Below are 15823 nucleotides of genomic sequence, written 5' to 3'. Positions count from 1 at the left end.
TTGATGAAATGGATGCAGTATTGGGTAAAATTAATTTGTTATCAGTTACTTTTTTGGTAGCCATTAGCTTCAAACAACACGGAGTAAAAGATTCACACCTTTAGGTTGCTGACCAATAACAGACCCGCTATGATCATATGGATAATCCGAGCTCTGGTCACTTTCTCAGTTGGTCGCACAAACATACATATTTGGTCGCACACTTTTTATAGTGATCATAATGACCTTGCATAATAATCTCAGTTGATGAATCGTTCTGGTAATTTGTCACAGTCTTTTGAAATAGTCGGCCATAGACTGCTTTGTATTTTCGCTTTAACTTGCTTTAACTATGCACTGCGCGCTTGTAGGGAGGGTCAAATTAAACCTGATGGGTTAATAGGTAGGGTTTTTCCTAGGTCAAAAATGTTCTAGGGTGCTGGTTGACGGCCATGGTCATCCACAGTAAGGCTAATATATCCAAAATAAATGCAAATAAAACATTAAATTTTTATTTGATGCAGTTTTTTTTTAGAACTTCTTTCATGATACTGTACATATTGGCCATGAAATGATCTGACACAAATATATAATATAACCTTCACTATCCTTCATTTTTTTCCCACTTACAGTTTACAGCAAAAAACTGTAATTTTGCCAATGGCCTTCATTTGCCAGACCTTATTCTTACAACATCAATTATCAAACTAATTAGTCAATTAAATTAGATCGCTCGAAAACTCAAATGCAACTCAAAACTGAATAATTATATATGTACTTTACATTGTCCTAAATAAACTTTATACATGTCATCACAACCCCCACCTGAGGTAACAGGTTGTGTTTTGGTGCAGCTCCACCTAGTGATCCGCAGTTACGAAAAATTGCTATTTTTGCTTATAACTTCCAAACGATTTGTCCAAAAATCTAAAAGTTGGTCTCGTTGCGCGGTGTCATGCCGAGACGAACAATATCCAGTTTATCCATGTCGGCCATATTAAATAATGTAGCAAAATGTTGTACTTAACTTTACGAAATTCGGTATGAGTCATCAGCAACATGCCATGAGAGAGCCCATAAAGTTTCAGACAAGCGCCACCCAGTGGTAATATATTTACAAATAAATAAACATCTTAGAATTAGAGTCTCACATCCAATATTTATTTGAGGATAGTAAGAGTGTACTGTAAGGTCCATCGAAAACATTTGGGATGTGAGCAACGTTAGCGAGCACATCTTGGTCACGGTTGAAGATCCCTGCAGCACACATTTTGAACACACAGAGACAGTCTCAGTTGTCGGCTTTCGAAAAAGTCGGTGACTGATGTAGACCAGAGGTAAATTTGGGTACAATAGTGTAATGGAAACAGGGTAGGTTATGATTAATCTCTTACTCAAAAAGGAGTCACATGACTATTAAAAAAATGAAATGTTTATTTAATTTAAATAAATAATAGGGGACATTGATTTCTAAAAAGGGAAATATTCAATGCATTTTACGTTATTAAAAGGAGATCAATATTTGTGATTTTATTTCATGACAATGATTAAAATTAAAGCTTAATTTAGCTAAATAATATTATCAGAGGTTTCATACAGTAAGCCTTTTATTACTCTATTATTATTATTGTTTTCATGTTACAATTTTTTTGGTCATTTGGTGATTAATTAGTGGTGGGCATAGATTTTTTTTTTATCTAGATTAATCTTGAAATTAAACTAGATTAATCTAGATTAAAATGGCTCATTTGAATTCTGCCGAAGGCATTCAGAATATGTTTGCTACCCAAATAATGACTAAAAGTTAGTCTTTGAGAACGGGTTTCTCAAGCCAGGTGGCGCATTAGACTAGGGGCTCATCTCCTGTTTCCAAAATGCATCACAAACTGCTTGAGAAAGCTGTTCTACTATGATAATTGGTGATGAAAATAAGTTATGTTCAATAAAATGTACTTGTCTTTACTTTCGCATTAGCTAAGGGATGCTTTGCGTTTAGGTGGTACTTGAGACTGGAAGAGCTCCTACAGTACATTTACATTTAGTCATTTAGCAGACGCTTTTATCCAACGCGACTTACAAAGAGTTAGAGAGCAACAAGCGATATGTCATACAGGAGCCATAATACATTAGATCTCAATTCAAAGTGTGAGAATTTGGATATCGTCTGTGTCCCCACTTAGTAACTAATAACCCATATTTACTGTGTGAAATGTATTACAATGATTATTAGTCATGCATTATGTCTAAGGTTACTTAAGGACAACTGCTGACCTTGCTAAGAGGAAATGTAGGCCCATACTGCCTTATAATATATTTAGTTACAGACTATTCAGACTATTGTCTTATATCTATATATAAATAGGCCATAACCTACAAGATGATAACAGGATTTGTGAAGTCGTACAGATAAGCTTTCTCATGCTGAATACATCTCTAGGGACATGTCTGAACAACGGTCAGGATGACATGACATGAATCTGGTCACATGATAACCAGAATGACATAGTGTCCTTGAACGTTCTAGATGATGGAGAATAGGGAAATAAAATATATGCTGTATTACACCAAATAAGGAGATATTGAAGTCTGTTGATTTCCATGATCAATGTGATGTCTTGTTGTTACTTCCAACTTTTATGCATATAAATAGTAGCCCTTAAACACAAATAAATTGGACTCTGATTGAACTGTACCCTGTGTCTGTCTCATTCTTGGTCTCCGGGATCCTGAAACTTTGAAGGTTCAATCGACTAGACTCTTCAACTTAGAATAACTGAATTAGACTTAGGGGACAAGTAAGAAATGAATCCTACACAAAGTTACTGGTTTCAACTAAAGCTAGACCACTACCTGTTGAGAGAAAGTGTTTTTTTTTTAAACCAATTCCGCATTGCACAAGGTGCAAACAACCTTAGTCTTGTCGATGTTTCCATTGGGAAGCTTCTTAAAAATAAATTTTCCCTGAAGCAACCCGGCGGCTTCAAAGCTGCATCAATGTTAGCACGTCACGTTTGATGTGGTAATTTCACAGTAACGTTATGTTGTGTTCACACCAAACGCGTATGGCGCGTCAAGCGCGAGTGATTTACATGTTAAGTCAATGCAAAGACGCGATAGACCTACTTGCGGCGCGAATGAAGACCTGGTCATGAGATGATGAGGCGGCTGATTGACGCGAATTGCGCGAATCACGGTGGGTTAAAAATCGTCGTTCTCGCCCCGTACAGTGCAGTTAAGATGGTATACATCCGCGCTAAAATATCAAGGTGAAATTCATCATAGCTTGCGTAGTATAGACCCAGCTTCCAACCCAACTTTGAGAATAGATTAACGGCGACATTTTTTTTATCGCGCGATAAGAGTCTCACGTTAACGCCGATAACGGCCCGCCACCACTAGTATTAATGCTGTATAGTCAATAGTGTTTGGCTGTCTGTAGGACAACGTATACATGTGACCGGAAGTGAGTGCGGGGAGGGCTTTTATTTTTTTCTTCCCGCGAGACCGGTGTGAAGTACAGGGCGTTTGAGACACATATAATGCTAGAAAGAGTGAGTAAAGCAGATGAAACTGAGCGGGGTGTTCAGATAAGGGGATCGCGGACTTGGGGTGTTATTGAGCGAGCGACTGAGTGAGAAACAAAGCCGGAGGCCCGTCTGACGGAGCGGGAGAAAAGGACCGGACGCGTGATCGGAGGTAGCCGAGATAGCTAGTCGCAGTGAGTTTATGATGGCGGACCTGTCGATGAATCACATTGCCCGTGATCATCCGGATCAAAGTATTTCCACGCTCTCAATGTGTTGCAAGTGTTTGTTCAGTGCACGCAATGTTTTGCTAGACCAACACAGGCCTGCACAGTGGTTTTTCCTCCGTTTAAAGCAGTACTGGATTGAACTAGTGATGGGTCGTTCGTGAACGAACGAATCCTAAATGTGACTCGGGAAAAACGAGTTGTCATGGGAAGTGATTCGTTCAGTCGCGCATGCGCATTGCGCAACACGCTCCGGACGTTTAACAAATGCAGTCAGAGCCGGAAAGAGAATTGATTAGTTCACCTCTCTCGAGTCTTCGGGTTCGAGTCGTTCGTTCATCACGTGACATCCCTGCACGCTAAACAAATGCAGTCAGAGCAGGAAAGAGAATTGATTAGTTCACCTCCCGAGTCTTCGGGTTCGAGTCGTTCGGTCTTTTGTAATTTGACGTAACAGCTTTGGACAGAGAAATTAGCTAATTTACAACCTTCCTAACAAACGGGTGCATATAGCCCTATTGTTTGTCTATTGATAGACAAAGACAGTGAAATGAGAAATTAATCAAGATAGAAGGTAAGGTGAGCTAATCATAGACTAAATACCCATGTAAACAAGTAATTATTATTTTCTGTTTATTATAGCATTATAGTTTTGTATTGGTTTTAATGTGATCAACGTTTGCATAAGTAGTAGATTTGTTAGGAAAGTGACATGTAACATTTTAATTAGACTTTGCTCAAATGAACGAAAGGAACGATATGACTCGAAAAAAGATTCATTCATTTGCTGAACGAGACTCAAAGGTCCGAGTCAATAAAATGATCCGAACTTCCCATCACTAGAGTGAACTGAAACGTGTGTGAATGTGTATGTGTGAGTGGGCCCACCACTGCATTTGCTAGGGATTCTTTCAGTACTGGTGGCGAAGTTTTCTTGTTTATGGTGAAGTTCTCTGTGTATTCTCAATTGTTAGGAAAGAGATGAGGGAGGGGAACTTTTAGATCATTCATTCTGGGGTAAAAAGTGTGATTGAAACTATTGAGGTTTCTAGCTAATTTCAAAGAGACTATCATTGAAGTGTTTGGGGAATTTTTTGGTTATTTATTTAGTATATTGTTTGATATTTTGATTTGGGGGAAAGCTTTTATATTCCTCTTTTTCAAATTCGGTGGTTCAAATAAACCAGGGCATACCCAATTTTTTGCTAAACAAACAAACTATCTCTGGGTCTCATTATTTTTACATATTTTATTGTCCTAAGATTTCACAATTTATTGGAAACTTATTAGGTGCACCTTCCTGGTATCCACCTGAACTACACCGAACCCAAGCACCCAGTATTCTCACTTAAGTAACAATCAAAGTGGCTGTACGGGTGCTACACTAACTAGGAGTATAAGTTGCCTCTTTTTTAGAAACAGGCTTAAGAGAGAAACGCATGTGCGTGCTTTTTCATAAGATTAGTTTATTTGTATATGAGCAGATAAAGACTTGTAAATAATTTCTGTAAACATCTCTCTTGTGCTATGTGCTTATCTTACTACATTAAACTGTATTTTTTTACCTTGTTCATAATTAGTAATCATAATTGTATTTCCTTTCTGTTACTGCCATAATGTTAACCTATTTCAAATGTTGTATTTGCTCTTCTTTTTTTTATGACAACTCTCACTTGTGGTTGACCGGTGTTGTTGTTCAGAATTTTAACAATTTTCAACAATACACCACACATCTCAATATCTATCAGATTAACTGATAGCTTTCATGTGGCTCAGTGGTTAGAGCATGGCACTTGCAATACCAAGGTCATGGGTTTGGTCCAAGGGGATTACACATAATACCATGTAATGAAAGTCGCTTTGGATTAAAGAGTCTGGCATTAAAATCTATTTATTTCTGCTGTACACTGAAACATGATCTGTATGTGGGGAGGTAAACCACTGCTGGTATAGCTCCGTAGTAGGGATGCACCGATACTACTTTTTCCGATCTGATTCCGATACCTGAATTCTGTGTATCAGCCGATACCGATTCTGATCCGATACTAGCACTGTTTTTCATAATCAAAGCTGACTTGCATATTTTATCTTTTATTGCCAGAGGTGGATAGTTAAGCATGTTTACTTTCAAGTACGTTTTAAAATATCTGTACTTTATCAGAGTATTTAGGACAAAAAAATACTTCCCTACAGTATGAAGCACATCATACTTACTCCACTACAGTTCATAAATAAATGTTTTTTTTTTACTTCAAATCCATAAGTACATTAAATCTACCATTTTCCTTTACTTAAGTATTTTTACTTAAAAGTATGATTTTTTTTAATGTAATTAAAGTGCTGTATTAAACTTAAAAATACATACAAAACAAAAATGTGGTCTCATAAAGCACAGATACTTACAAAATGTTTAACAAATAAATCTCTGTTTAATACACAAAACTATCACAATATAAAAGTCTCCAAACTCTCTCATGCACATCCTGGACACAGAATGATGCGCTTAATCAGTGGCGGTTCTACATTGAATCACTCCCCGGGCGAGATCCCTTCTGGGTGCCCCCCCACCTACTCCCACCCATCCGAGAGAGAAAAAAAAGCCATGTTTTACCATAACTATATAAGTGTAAGACAAACCTTATATTTCTCAATTGCACAAATCCTTCAACAGAACATTTTAACACAATTCTGCACAAATCAGTATACGTTTTCAGAACTTAAATATACTCTATGTACATAAAAGTTGCAACATATGTACAATCATGATGTAACACGAGCGGAGAACAACAACAATATAAAATATTAAGAATAATATATAAATAAAATATAGAATAGATATTCTAAATAGCACAAATCCTTCATCACACAAAAGCAGATCTAATTATTACACTATTGCACTAAGAACAGAAAACACAAACTAAAACCTGACCTTTCTGGCCTTCCTTGATGCAAAATCATCATTAATGTCATCATACGAAATCTGCCCCCTATTGAGTGATTGATACTGATGATAGCAAGGCCAGTGAGCCATTCTTGAGACATGGTTGACCTCAGGTACGACTTGATCAACTTTTGAAAAGCTCCTCTCTGCTTGAGCCACAGTGACTGTCAGAGTAAGTGCAATCCTGAGAACAGTCCAAAAGTTGGAGTAGATCTCTGATAGATCCTTATCATGCATAAAAGTGATAAGTTCAAGGAAGATGCCCTTGAATTTGCAATTGAAATTGACATCAAAAGACAGTAGGCTACAGTATAACTCTTATGAATTGCAAATTTAAATAAACATGCCCTTACATGGCAAATGTCTGTCATCACCCATTAGACGCTATATTAATCTAATCTAAGGAACAATTAGCTCCTTGGTTACTGCCTCCAGGGGCGTAGTTTGTGGGGGGGATGGGGGGAAGGTAACCCCCCCAATATTCAAATCCATCAGTTACAACCCCTCCAATATTTCAAAATGAAAATCACAGTAGATCAAATGAAAAATATGTAGAATTACTTTATTTCGTGATGATAAATTTGTTCCTTATCAAATATGAGTTTGTCATAATAAATTAGACAAAAAAAACTCCCCCTCCATTGAACCGATTGGTAACGCCAAACCAATGAGTCGCACTTTCACCAAAACAACGCGAGTGGTGTTTCAATGGGAGAGCACACGGGTAACTTAACGTACGCCAAAAATGAATAGAAGTGCTGCACAGCAGACTATATTAAACTGCTAGTCAGAGAGGGATGCAAAAAAAAATAAAGCATGTACTGAGAATGAGGTATAAGAATATTGTGTAATAATAGATAAGTACACACCATATATGTTAGCAAGCTAATCAATTGCAATGTATTTATATATAACTATCAGTATAAAAAGTTACCAAAGCAGCCATCTGTTTTGCTAGTTCATTTTTCAAAAGTGTCTGTAATTATTAATGACAAAAGTATTCACATTGATGTTTGTTTTCTTCCTAAAATAATCTGATTTTTGAACGAATTGGATGAATGAATAATTTAAGTATACTCATTAAAACAGTGAATCGCTGCCGCCTACTGGCGCTTTCAATACTTAATTTCTTTCTTTTTATAATCTCTTCTATGTTAGAATTTTATGAATGAGAACACGAATTTCATAACGTTATGAGGTGTATAATCTCTTAACAAGTTTTTTTTAACAGATTTGAGGTAAATATAGCAGCACGGTAGAAAAGTCAAATTTTCCAATAACAATACACATTAAAAAATTAAAATAAAATAACAGGCAGCATACAACCCCAGATAGCACACGTACGTCTGCAAGATGTCTGTTAAAGATCACTTCATCTGGAAAGCATCTGCTGTTTACTAACATCTGATAGACATCTATAAGATGTCAGTTTAACATACATTCTAAATCATTACATCTTAAAGACATCTTCTAACAGGAAACGTCTCGGGTTACTTGGCTGTAACCCTGTTCCCTGAAAAAGCGGGAACGAGATGCTGCGTTTCAAACGCTATGGGAGAACAGTCTTTGTTCGACCGGTTGTGAAGCACGTGTGTCAAACACGCCAAAAATTATTTTGGCTTTAAATAACCTCGGCAGGTGACGTGGCTAATTACACCCGCACCTGCCGGTTATAAATACGCGTGAATGCGGACGCGTCATCAGGTTCCAACTTTGTCTGAAAGGACGTCCGGGCACGCCTACAGTGCGGCATTGAGGCGCAGCATCTCGTTCCCGCTTTTTCAGGGAACAGGGTTACAGCCAAGTAACCCGAGACGTTCCCTATCAAAAGCTACACTCGATGCTGCGTTTCAAACGCTATGGGAACGAGAATACCAACGCCGCCGCACTGGAAGTGTCTGGAACCCCCAAGGTTGTGTGACGTGTGTGCACAATCCGAGAAGAGGCCTCAGATACGACTCTGGGATGTGGACTCCAGGACACGTGAGCCTGGAGTGGCATGGACATCCAGACTACAAAATCTAACAAATGTGTGCGGAAAGGACCAGCCCGCCGCATCACACACTTGCTGCAAGGGGATAACTCTTGTTAAGGCCATAGAAGATGAAACCCCCCTTGTGGAATGAGCTCTGACTCCTAGAGGTGAAGCTTGACAGCGCGCCTCATAGGCCAGAGCAATAGCATCCTCACCCAATGTGATATTGTTTGCTTTGTTGCAGCCCCCCCTTTGTTGCGGCCCCCATAGCATATAAAAAGTTGCTCTGATTTACGCCACTGGCTAGTGCGGTGGACGTAAGTCTGAAGAGCACGTACTGGACACAGTCGATGTAATCGTTCCTGCTCTGACGTCGTGAACGGCGGAGGGCAAAAGGCCTCAAGAATAACCGTATGCACAGTGGAGAACGGAACTTTAGGCAAGCACCTGGGGTGAGGATGCAGAATAGCTTTGACCATCCCAGGGGCATAATTTAAACAGGACCGGCGAGGACGAGAGCGCCTGCAAATCTCCAATTCTCTTAAGAGAGGTGATTGCCATTTGAAAAACCATTAAAAAGTCAGAAGCCTGACAGGCGCTGACTCCATAGTCCCATGGAGGGACTGTCCTTCTAGAAGGAGGCATCGGCCGCCTTGCTCCACAATAAATCGGGCGAGTAAAGGGTGTTTCCCACAGAAACCCCATCAATCAGGGCGTGGCAAGCCGAAATGGCGGCTACATAAACCCTGAGAGTACCGCGGCTTGTCACCGAGGACAGTTTCTCTTGCAGAAACTCCAAAACTGAAACGATCTGGCAGTAATTGGGTCTGTGTACCATGCACCATCTGTGAACATCGCTCCATGTTAGGGCGTAGCTCCTTCTAGTGGAGGGAGGCCTAGCACTTAGAATAGTCTCTACTACATTAGGCGGAAGCTCGACATCTCTCAGCTGGTGCCCTTCAGGGGCCAGGCATGGAGGTTCCAGAGCTCAGGATGGGGATGAAACTCTGTCCCCTGCGCCTGAGAAAAGAGATCTCTCCTGACTGGGATTGCCCATGGCTATTCGTCGAGGAGGGATACTAGGTCCGAGAACCAGATACTGGTTGGCCAATGGGGAGCCATCAATAAGAGGCGCGAGCCCTGTTGACGGACCTTCGCCAGGACTCCCGGGAGCAGAGCTGCTGGAGGAAATGCATAAAGACGCAGTTTGGGCCACGTATGGGCCATCGCGTCCAGACCCAGGGGAGCTGGACGAGTCAGAGAGAAGTAGAGGGGACATTATGCTGTCTCCTACGTAGCAAAGAGGTCCACCTCTGTTTCGTAAAATCTTTCCCAGATTTGACTACTTCGGGGTGGAGTTTCCATTCCCCGTTTGTCACAGCTTGTCTGGACAGCAAGTCTGCTCCCACATTCATATGCCCAGGGATGTGAATTGCACTGAGGGACAGAAATGTGCCCTCTACCCAGGGCAGAATCTGCTGGGCCAATGTTTTCAGGTGGCGCGACCGCAGTCCACCCTGGTGATTTATGTACGAGACTACCGAAGTGTTGTCCCCCCAGCACTAGGACGTGGTAGCCTCGTAACTACCGGAGGAGGTATTTCAGGGCCAGAAATACAACCATCATTTCGAGGCAATTGATGTGCCATTCGAGAAGATGACCTCTCCAGATCCCTTGGGCTGGACAGCCATTTAAGACCGCACCCCAACCCATAAGGGATGCGTCTGTCGTTAGCAACTTGCGACGACAACACGGACCGAGAGTGGGACCTAAAGTCAGAAACCGAGGTCTGAACCACATAGTAAGGGTGAGAAGCCCCTGGCGCGTCACCCTTGTCTGCCTTTGGGGGTTGGCCCTTGAATAAAACCCCCGGCTTTGAGCCACAACTGAAACGGTCTCTTGTGCGGGCATCCCAGAGGTATCACCGTGGAAGCCGCCGCCATGAGACCTATAGCTCTTTGAAAGTTTTTGCTTTCTGGCCTAGCCTGATGCTTCTCAGGGTGCTCAGGATGGATTCGACAAGTGCAGGAGACATTTGTGCCTGCATCGTGGTCGAGTCCCATATTTTCCCTAAATACCTTGTATTTTACGAGAGAACGCTCTTTGTGGCGTTGAGTCTTAACCCGAGAGCTTTGAGATGAGATAGGACGACATCCCAATGTCGAAGCGCTAACTCGCAAGACTGAGCTTAAATTCAGTCAGTCGTCTATGTTCAAATGCGGATACCCTGGAGTCGCAGGGTGCATTTTGTGTATGTGCGGGGTGACAAGGCAAGGCCGAATGGAAGAACCCGATACTGGTAAGCTTCGCCCCCGAAAGCGAACCTCAGGAATTTCCTGTGTTGTGGCAGGATCTCTTTATGAAAGTATGCACTTTCAGATCGTTCGTCACGAACCGGTCGTGGGACTGAATGTACGACATAATCATCTTGATTGTCAACATTTTGAACATGTGCGTCTTTGGACGCAATCCCCCAACAGCCAACAGATTTGCTCGCTCCAGTTGCATGGACGTGAAGACCACGCCGTTCGCGGAGGGCGATATGCAAATTTTTATCCTGTAGTCCTGGTCTACGGTTCTTTCAACCCATGGAGAGATACCCGGCAGTAGTTTCCACGCTGCCAGCTTTTCTCCGAAAGGGGTATCAATATTGGCACTTCTCATTGGGGGGATGCCAGATGTATGGCGGCCTGAGATATGGCAGGAGTCAACCGAACATCTAGCATACTTTTTGAGCCCGCTAATCCCCGAAACGCCCAATGGCGGCGGAGATTGCAAAGTGACCTTTTGACGGTGCCGAAGGGGAGCCTCCAATTACTCTTGGAATTTTAAGAACCCCTCCTCGGTGGGGGCACATCCCCACAGTCCCGGGCACACATATCTTAAGATCTCTTCTTAGAAGAGATAAGGCGCCTCAGGTCCGGCCCTCCCGAGGCGGCCTGAGGGGCACGGTGGGCCGCTCCCCTGCCTCTGCGAGGGGGGGCGCGACTCACCACACTCTGCCGGAGGACCTCACGTCTCAGGTAGACTGGACCCATCCGAGACTGTGTGCCTGGATGGGACTGTGGAACTGGTCCGGAGTGGGTGGCAGACACTCCAGACGCTTGGGCACGGCGGGGTAGGTATTTTACGAAAGCCTCCTCATGTCGTCTCGCCTCCCGGAACCTGGTGACAACGGTATTAACCGCATCTCCAAACAGTCCGGAAGGCGAGATCGGGGCATCAAGGAGGAAGGTTCTGTCCCTGTCCTTGATGCCCGTGAGGTTCAACCACAGGTGCCTCTCCGCAGTAACCAAAGCAGCCATGGAACGGCCGATGGCACGGGCCGTCTGCTTGGTTGCACGGAGAGACAAATCTGTGGCGCAGCGTAGGTCCGAAAACGCTGCTTCGTCAATCACCCCGCCAGTGCTGACATCATCTAGTAGGTCAGCCTGGTACGCCTGCAATACCGCCATGGTGTGCAGTGCAGCACCAGCCTGACCCGCTGCCTGAAAAGCCTTTCCCACCAGCGCAGATGTAACTCTGCAAGGCTTGGTGGGAAGAGAAGGCTTCTTCAGGGACGACGATGTCCCAGGGGAGAGATAGCTAGCCAGCGTCTCTTCAACCTTGGGCATCGCCGTGTATCCCCGTGTCCTTGCACCAACGATGGTCGAATAAATCAACGTCGATGGCACGAAAACACGGGAGGAGTGAGGTTTCTGCCATGAGCGAGATAGTTCGCCGTGGAGATCCTCAAAGAAAGGGAGAGCCCGATTTTGAGGCTCATCCCTCCAGCCACCCGACAGATATCTGTCGTTTAGCTTTGAACTCTTGGAAGCCTCTTGTTCCTGCGGCCAGTCGAGTTTGAGTCTGTCGACTGCCTTTGTTACCGCCCCGAGTAGATCCTCAACCGCTTTAATATCGCGAGAGGAACGCCCCGAGGCGGAGCTATCTAACCCCGCACAAACAAGGGAAACCTCGTCCTCCGCCGGCTCAGAAGAAGTGCCGGGGCACGCTTCAAAAGCGGACGCGAGGACGTCGCGGTTCAGCGAATGCACGGGAGAAGCGGGCGGTTCCGTCTCCCGTGCATCAGCAAAAACAACCCGCGAACCACAGGGTGAGGAAGAGGTGGCTCGGTCTCATTTAAAAAAGGCGAGCCGAGCACGCAGAACTCTCAATTCAAATACATCACAGAGTTCACACTCTCCCTCAAGTCCCTGGGCGGCATGGTCAGCCCCCAAGCATTCAAAGCAAAACTCATGCTTATCGAAATCGGAGAGCATCCTCTCACAGGGAGGAACACATCTCCGATCAGAGTCAGTCATGGTTTTGTTTTAATTTTCCTTATTCTTAAACTAGGCTAAGTAACTCAGAGAGTGCTTGGTCACTAGTGTAAGAATGTAGGTAATATCTTTTTCTATTTGTTTCTTCAAGTGAAAACAACAAATAAGGAGACTTCTCCCTCACACACACGCACACACAAAGCGGTCCTTGAAGACAAAAAAACCTGATGACGCGTCCTCATTCACGCGTATTTATAACCGGCAGGTGCGGGTGTAATTAGCCACGTCACCTGCCGAGGTTATTTAAAGCCAAAATAATTTTTGGCGTGTTTGACACACGTGCTTCACAACCGGTCGAACAAAGACTGTTCTCCCATAGCGTTTGAAACGCAGCATCGAGTGTAGCTTTTGATAGGGAACGTCCTTTAGACGTATTGCAGATGAGCAAACACTCTAAAAAATACGTCTGCCAGATGTAAACACACACATCAAATAGATGTCTCCGTGATGTCTGTGTGCTATCTGGGAAGTTCAAATAGCAAATGTTCGTCTTTGAAACGTCCTACACATATGTTAATTTCGTTGGCTAATTACAGGGCCCAACATTAACCCCAATGATGGAAATAAATAATAACTTTACTTGTAACAGTTTTGTTGCAAAGCACAATCTTATGGTGAAATTAGATCTCGTGTTTGTTGAGTTAAGACCGAATTATTGTTGTATAAGCATAGCTAGCATCATAGCAAGAAGGCTAACAAACGTCAGAGTTAACGTTACCACCCATTAACATGAGCCCTTCATTGATGACATGGATAACATTACCGTAATCATACAGAGAGAACGTAGTTGCATACCTTTATCTTTTGCTCTTTTCTCGTCTTCTACTTTTATTTGTTCCTATATTGGGCACCTGACGGTTTAAACCTTTTTCTCTCCATCGCTCTCACTGTGTTTATCTGGCACTTGACAATCAACAGATTTCACAACACTGTCACTCACAACCAGAAGTCAAGACTAAACCACTTCACCTCCACATAATCGTTTTGGATTACCTTTTTTTAATAGCCATTTCACACACACAATTCAGAAAAAAAACATGGAAAATATAGGCTAGTGCTTTAATATTATGAATGAAATGTGCGTTATTTGGAAGAAAGTCAAGGTGTGACTGACTTTAGCCCACTAAATGGCCCCTCCTCCTTGTCCACTCCCTTTGGGAAAGTTGAACTGTGCATCGCGGGCGCGGCCCCTCCCCTTTCCACTTTTCACACAGCTTCAGCGCTTCTCAGCAAGCAGGGGCGGCAATTTGCCAATTCCCCACACAGACAGTTATATTATAGATAATAGAAACCCGTTTAGCGGCGCAGATTATTTTTCTTTTTCAAGTGCTTTTGCCGCCCCCCAAGAGTCGTGAAAATGTGCCGCCCCGGGCGGCTGCCCTGTTCGCCCGTGCCTAAAACCGCCACTGCGCTTAATACATTCGCTTCTACGTTATTTAAAGTCATGCGCATTTGACGCAGAATGATGCGCTTAATGCACCCGCTTCACTCACGAGCATCCCGGATATTGATGATCCTGTTGTCGCGGGGATCTTTGCTTCCCAAGTTCAAAACAGTTATAACACAAAGAGAAGAGATATGTAATGTGTTTAAATCATAGAACAGTGAATCCATCCTAAAGTTAAAAGTGTATGAATGACACATTACATAGACCGCTTCCAGTGCTTGAATCTAATAACGTTACACTCAGCGAGTGCTGTCTCCGGCAAAATGCATTTTAAACAAAACCACAATCTATTATCTAGTGATTATGAAGAATATTGAAAACTTTGGAACGAGTAACGTCCTGAATGCAGTGGTGGACGAAGTACACAAACCATGTACTTGAGTAAAAGTAGAGATACCCAAGGAAAAATATTACTGAAGTAAAAGTAGAAGTGCTGCCTTTAAACTTTTACTTGAGTAAAAGTACAAAAGTATTTGCCTTCAAATGTACTTAAGTATCCAAGTACTATTATTTTGATTAAATAAAATAATAAAATATATTTTATGTGCTTTTCTTTTAACATGTCATAGGTATATACAGAGTATATTATTTTCAGCATTGGCTTAGTTAGATCAGTCTTTGGAGGCTTTTGAAAATAACAACACCTGTTAATAAGGAGAACTCCACTCCACCAGTCATCTGTTTTAGCATCATACATGCACCAATGCAACATTTTCTTATAATATAATCATTGTGTTCCCATCTTGTAATAATTACTTTAATTAGCTCATTGTTTCCTTCTTTAAATTAATACACGATGTAAGCTATAACAGCATGATTTGTATTATCTTAAAGACAGTCACCTCTCATAACAGATCACTCAAAATATTTATGTAGACAAATTCAAGCTGCTTTGAAACTATATGTATTGTGAAAAACGCTAATACAAATAAATGTGAATTGAATCGGTGCAGCCTAGTCAAAATATAACTAATTTAAATTCCAACATAAAATGTTCAATTCGATTGATTCCCATTTCACAATATCAGAGCACTCAGTTTAAAAAGTTTCAAATTTAAATATGAAATAAGCTGAAACAGCTAAGTTTACTTGGCTGACGACGTGTACAATGTTCAGGGTAGCGTAACAGTCTATATTTGTTCTGCAAGCTACTGTTAGATTTATATCTCTTTATTTTAAATGAGGGAAATTAAAATGTCTTACCTCTATGTGTTCCCTTATTGGAAGGAGAATTCTTGTATGAAGAAATTGTACAGGACCGAGGCAGGCAGAGAAGGCACTTATAAATGAAAGACTCGTTCTTCTTTTCAACGATGGGTTTTGAGCAAGGTTAGATTCTTCAGTTTCTTTCATGATTTCACTAAAGATATTAGAAGTCGAAATGTTATGTTGTTGCAGACAGTTGCAC

At 42.1% G+C, this 15823-nt stretch overlaps 1 protein-coding gene across 1 annotated transcript in view; it reads right to left on the bottom strand.

Moving 5' to 3' along the window:
- The window catches only part of LOC130421067 (polyunsaturated fatty acid 5-lipoxygenase-like), a 45018-nt gene extending 29195 nt beyond the window's left edge, over positions 1 to 15823 (bottom strand). The window contains exon 1 of the mRNA XM_056748734.1: positions 15619 to 15823. Within this exon, the coding sequence (XP_056604712.1) occupies positions 15619 to 15768 (150 nt within the window). The 5' untranslated portion in view covers positions 15769 to 15823. The remainder of the gene's footprint in view (positions 1 to 15618) is intronic.

This window comes from Triplophysa dalaica, chromosome 5, assembly GCF_015846415.1.
Source record: "Triplophysa dalaica isolate WHDGS20190420 chromosome 5, ASM1584641v1, whole genome shotgun sequence".
Classification (NCBI taxonomy): Eukaryota; Metazoa; Chordata; class Actinopteri; order Cypriniformes; family Nemacheilidae; genus Triplophysa; species Triplophysa dalaica.
The sequence above is the reverse complement of the archived record's forward strand: the minus strand, read 5'-3'. Positions and strand labels throughout refer to the sequence as shown.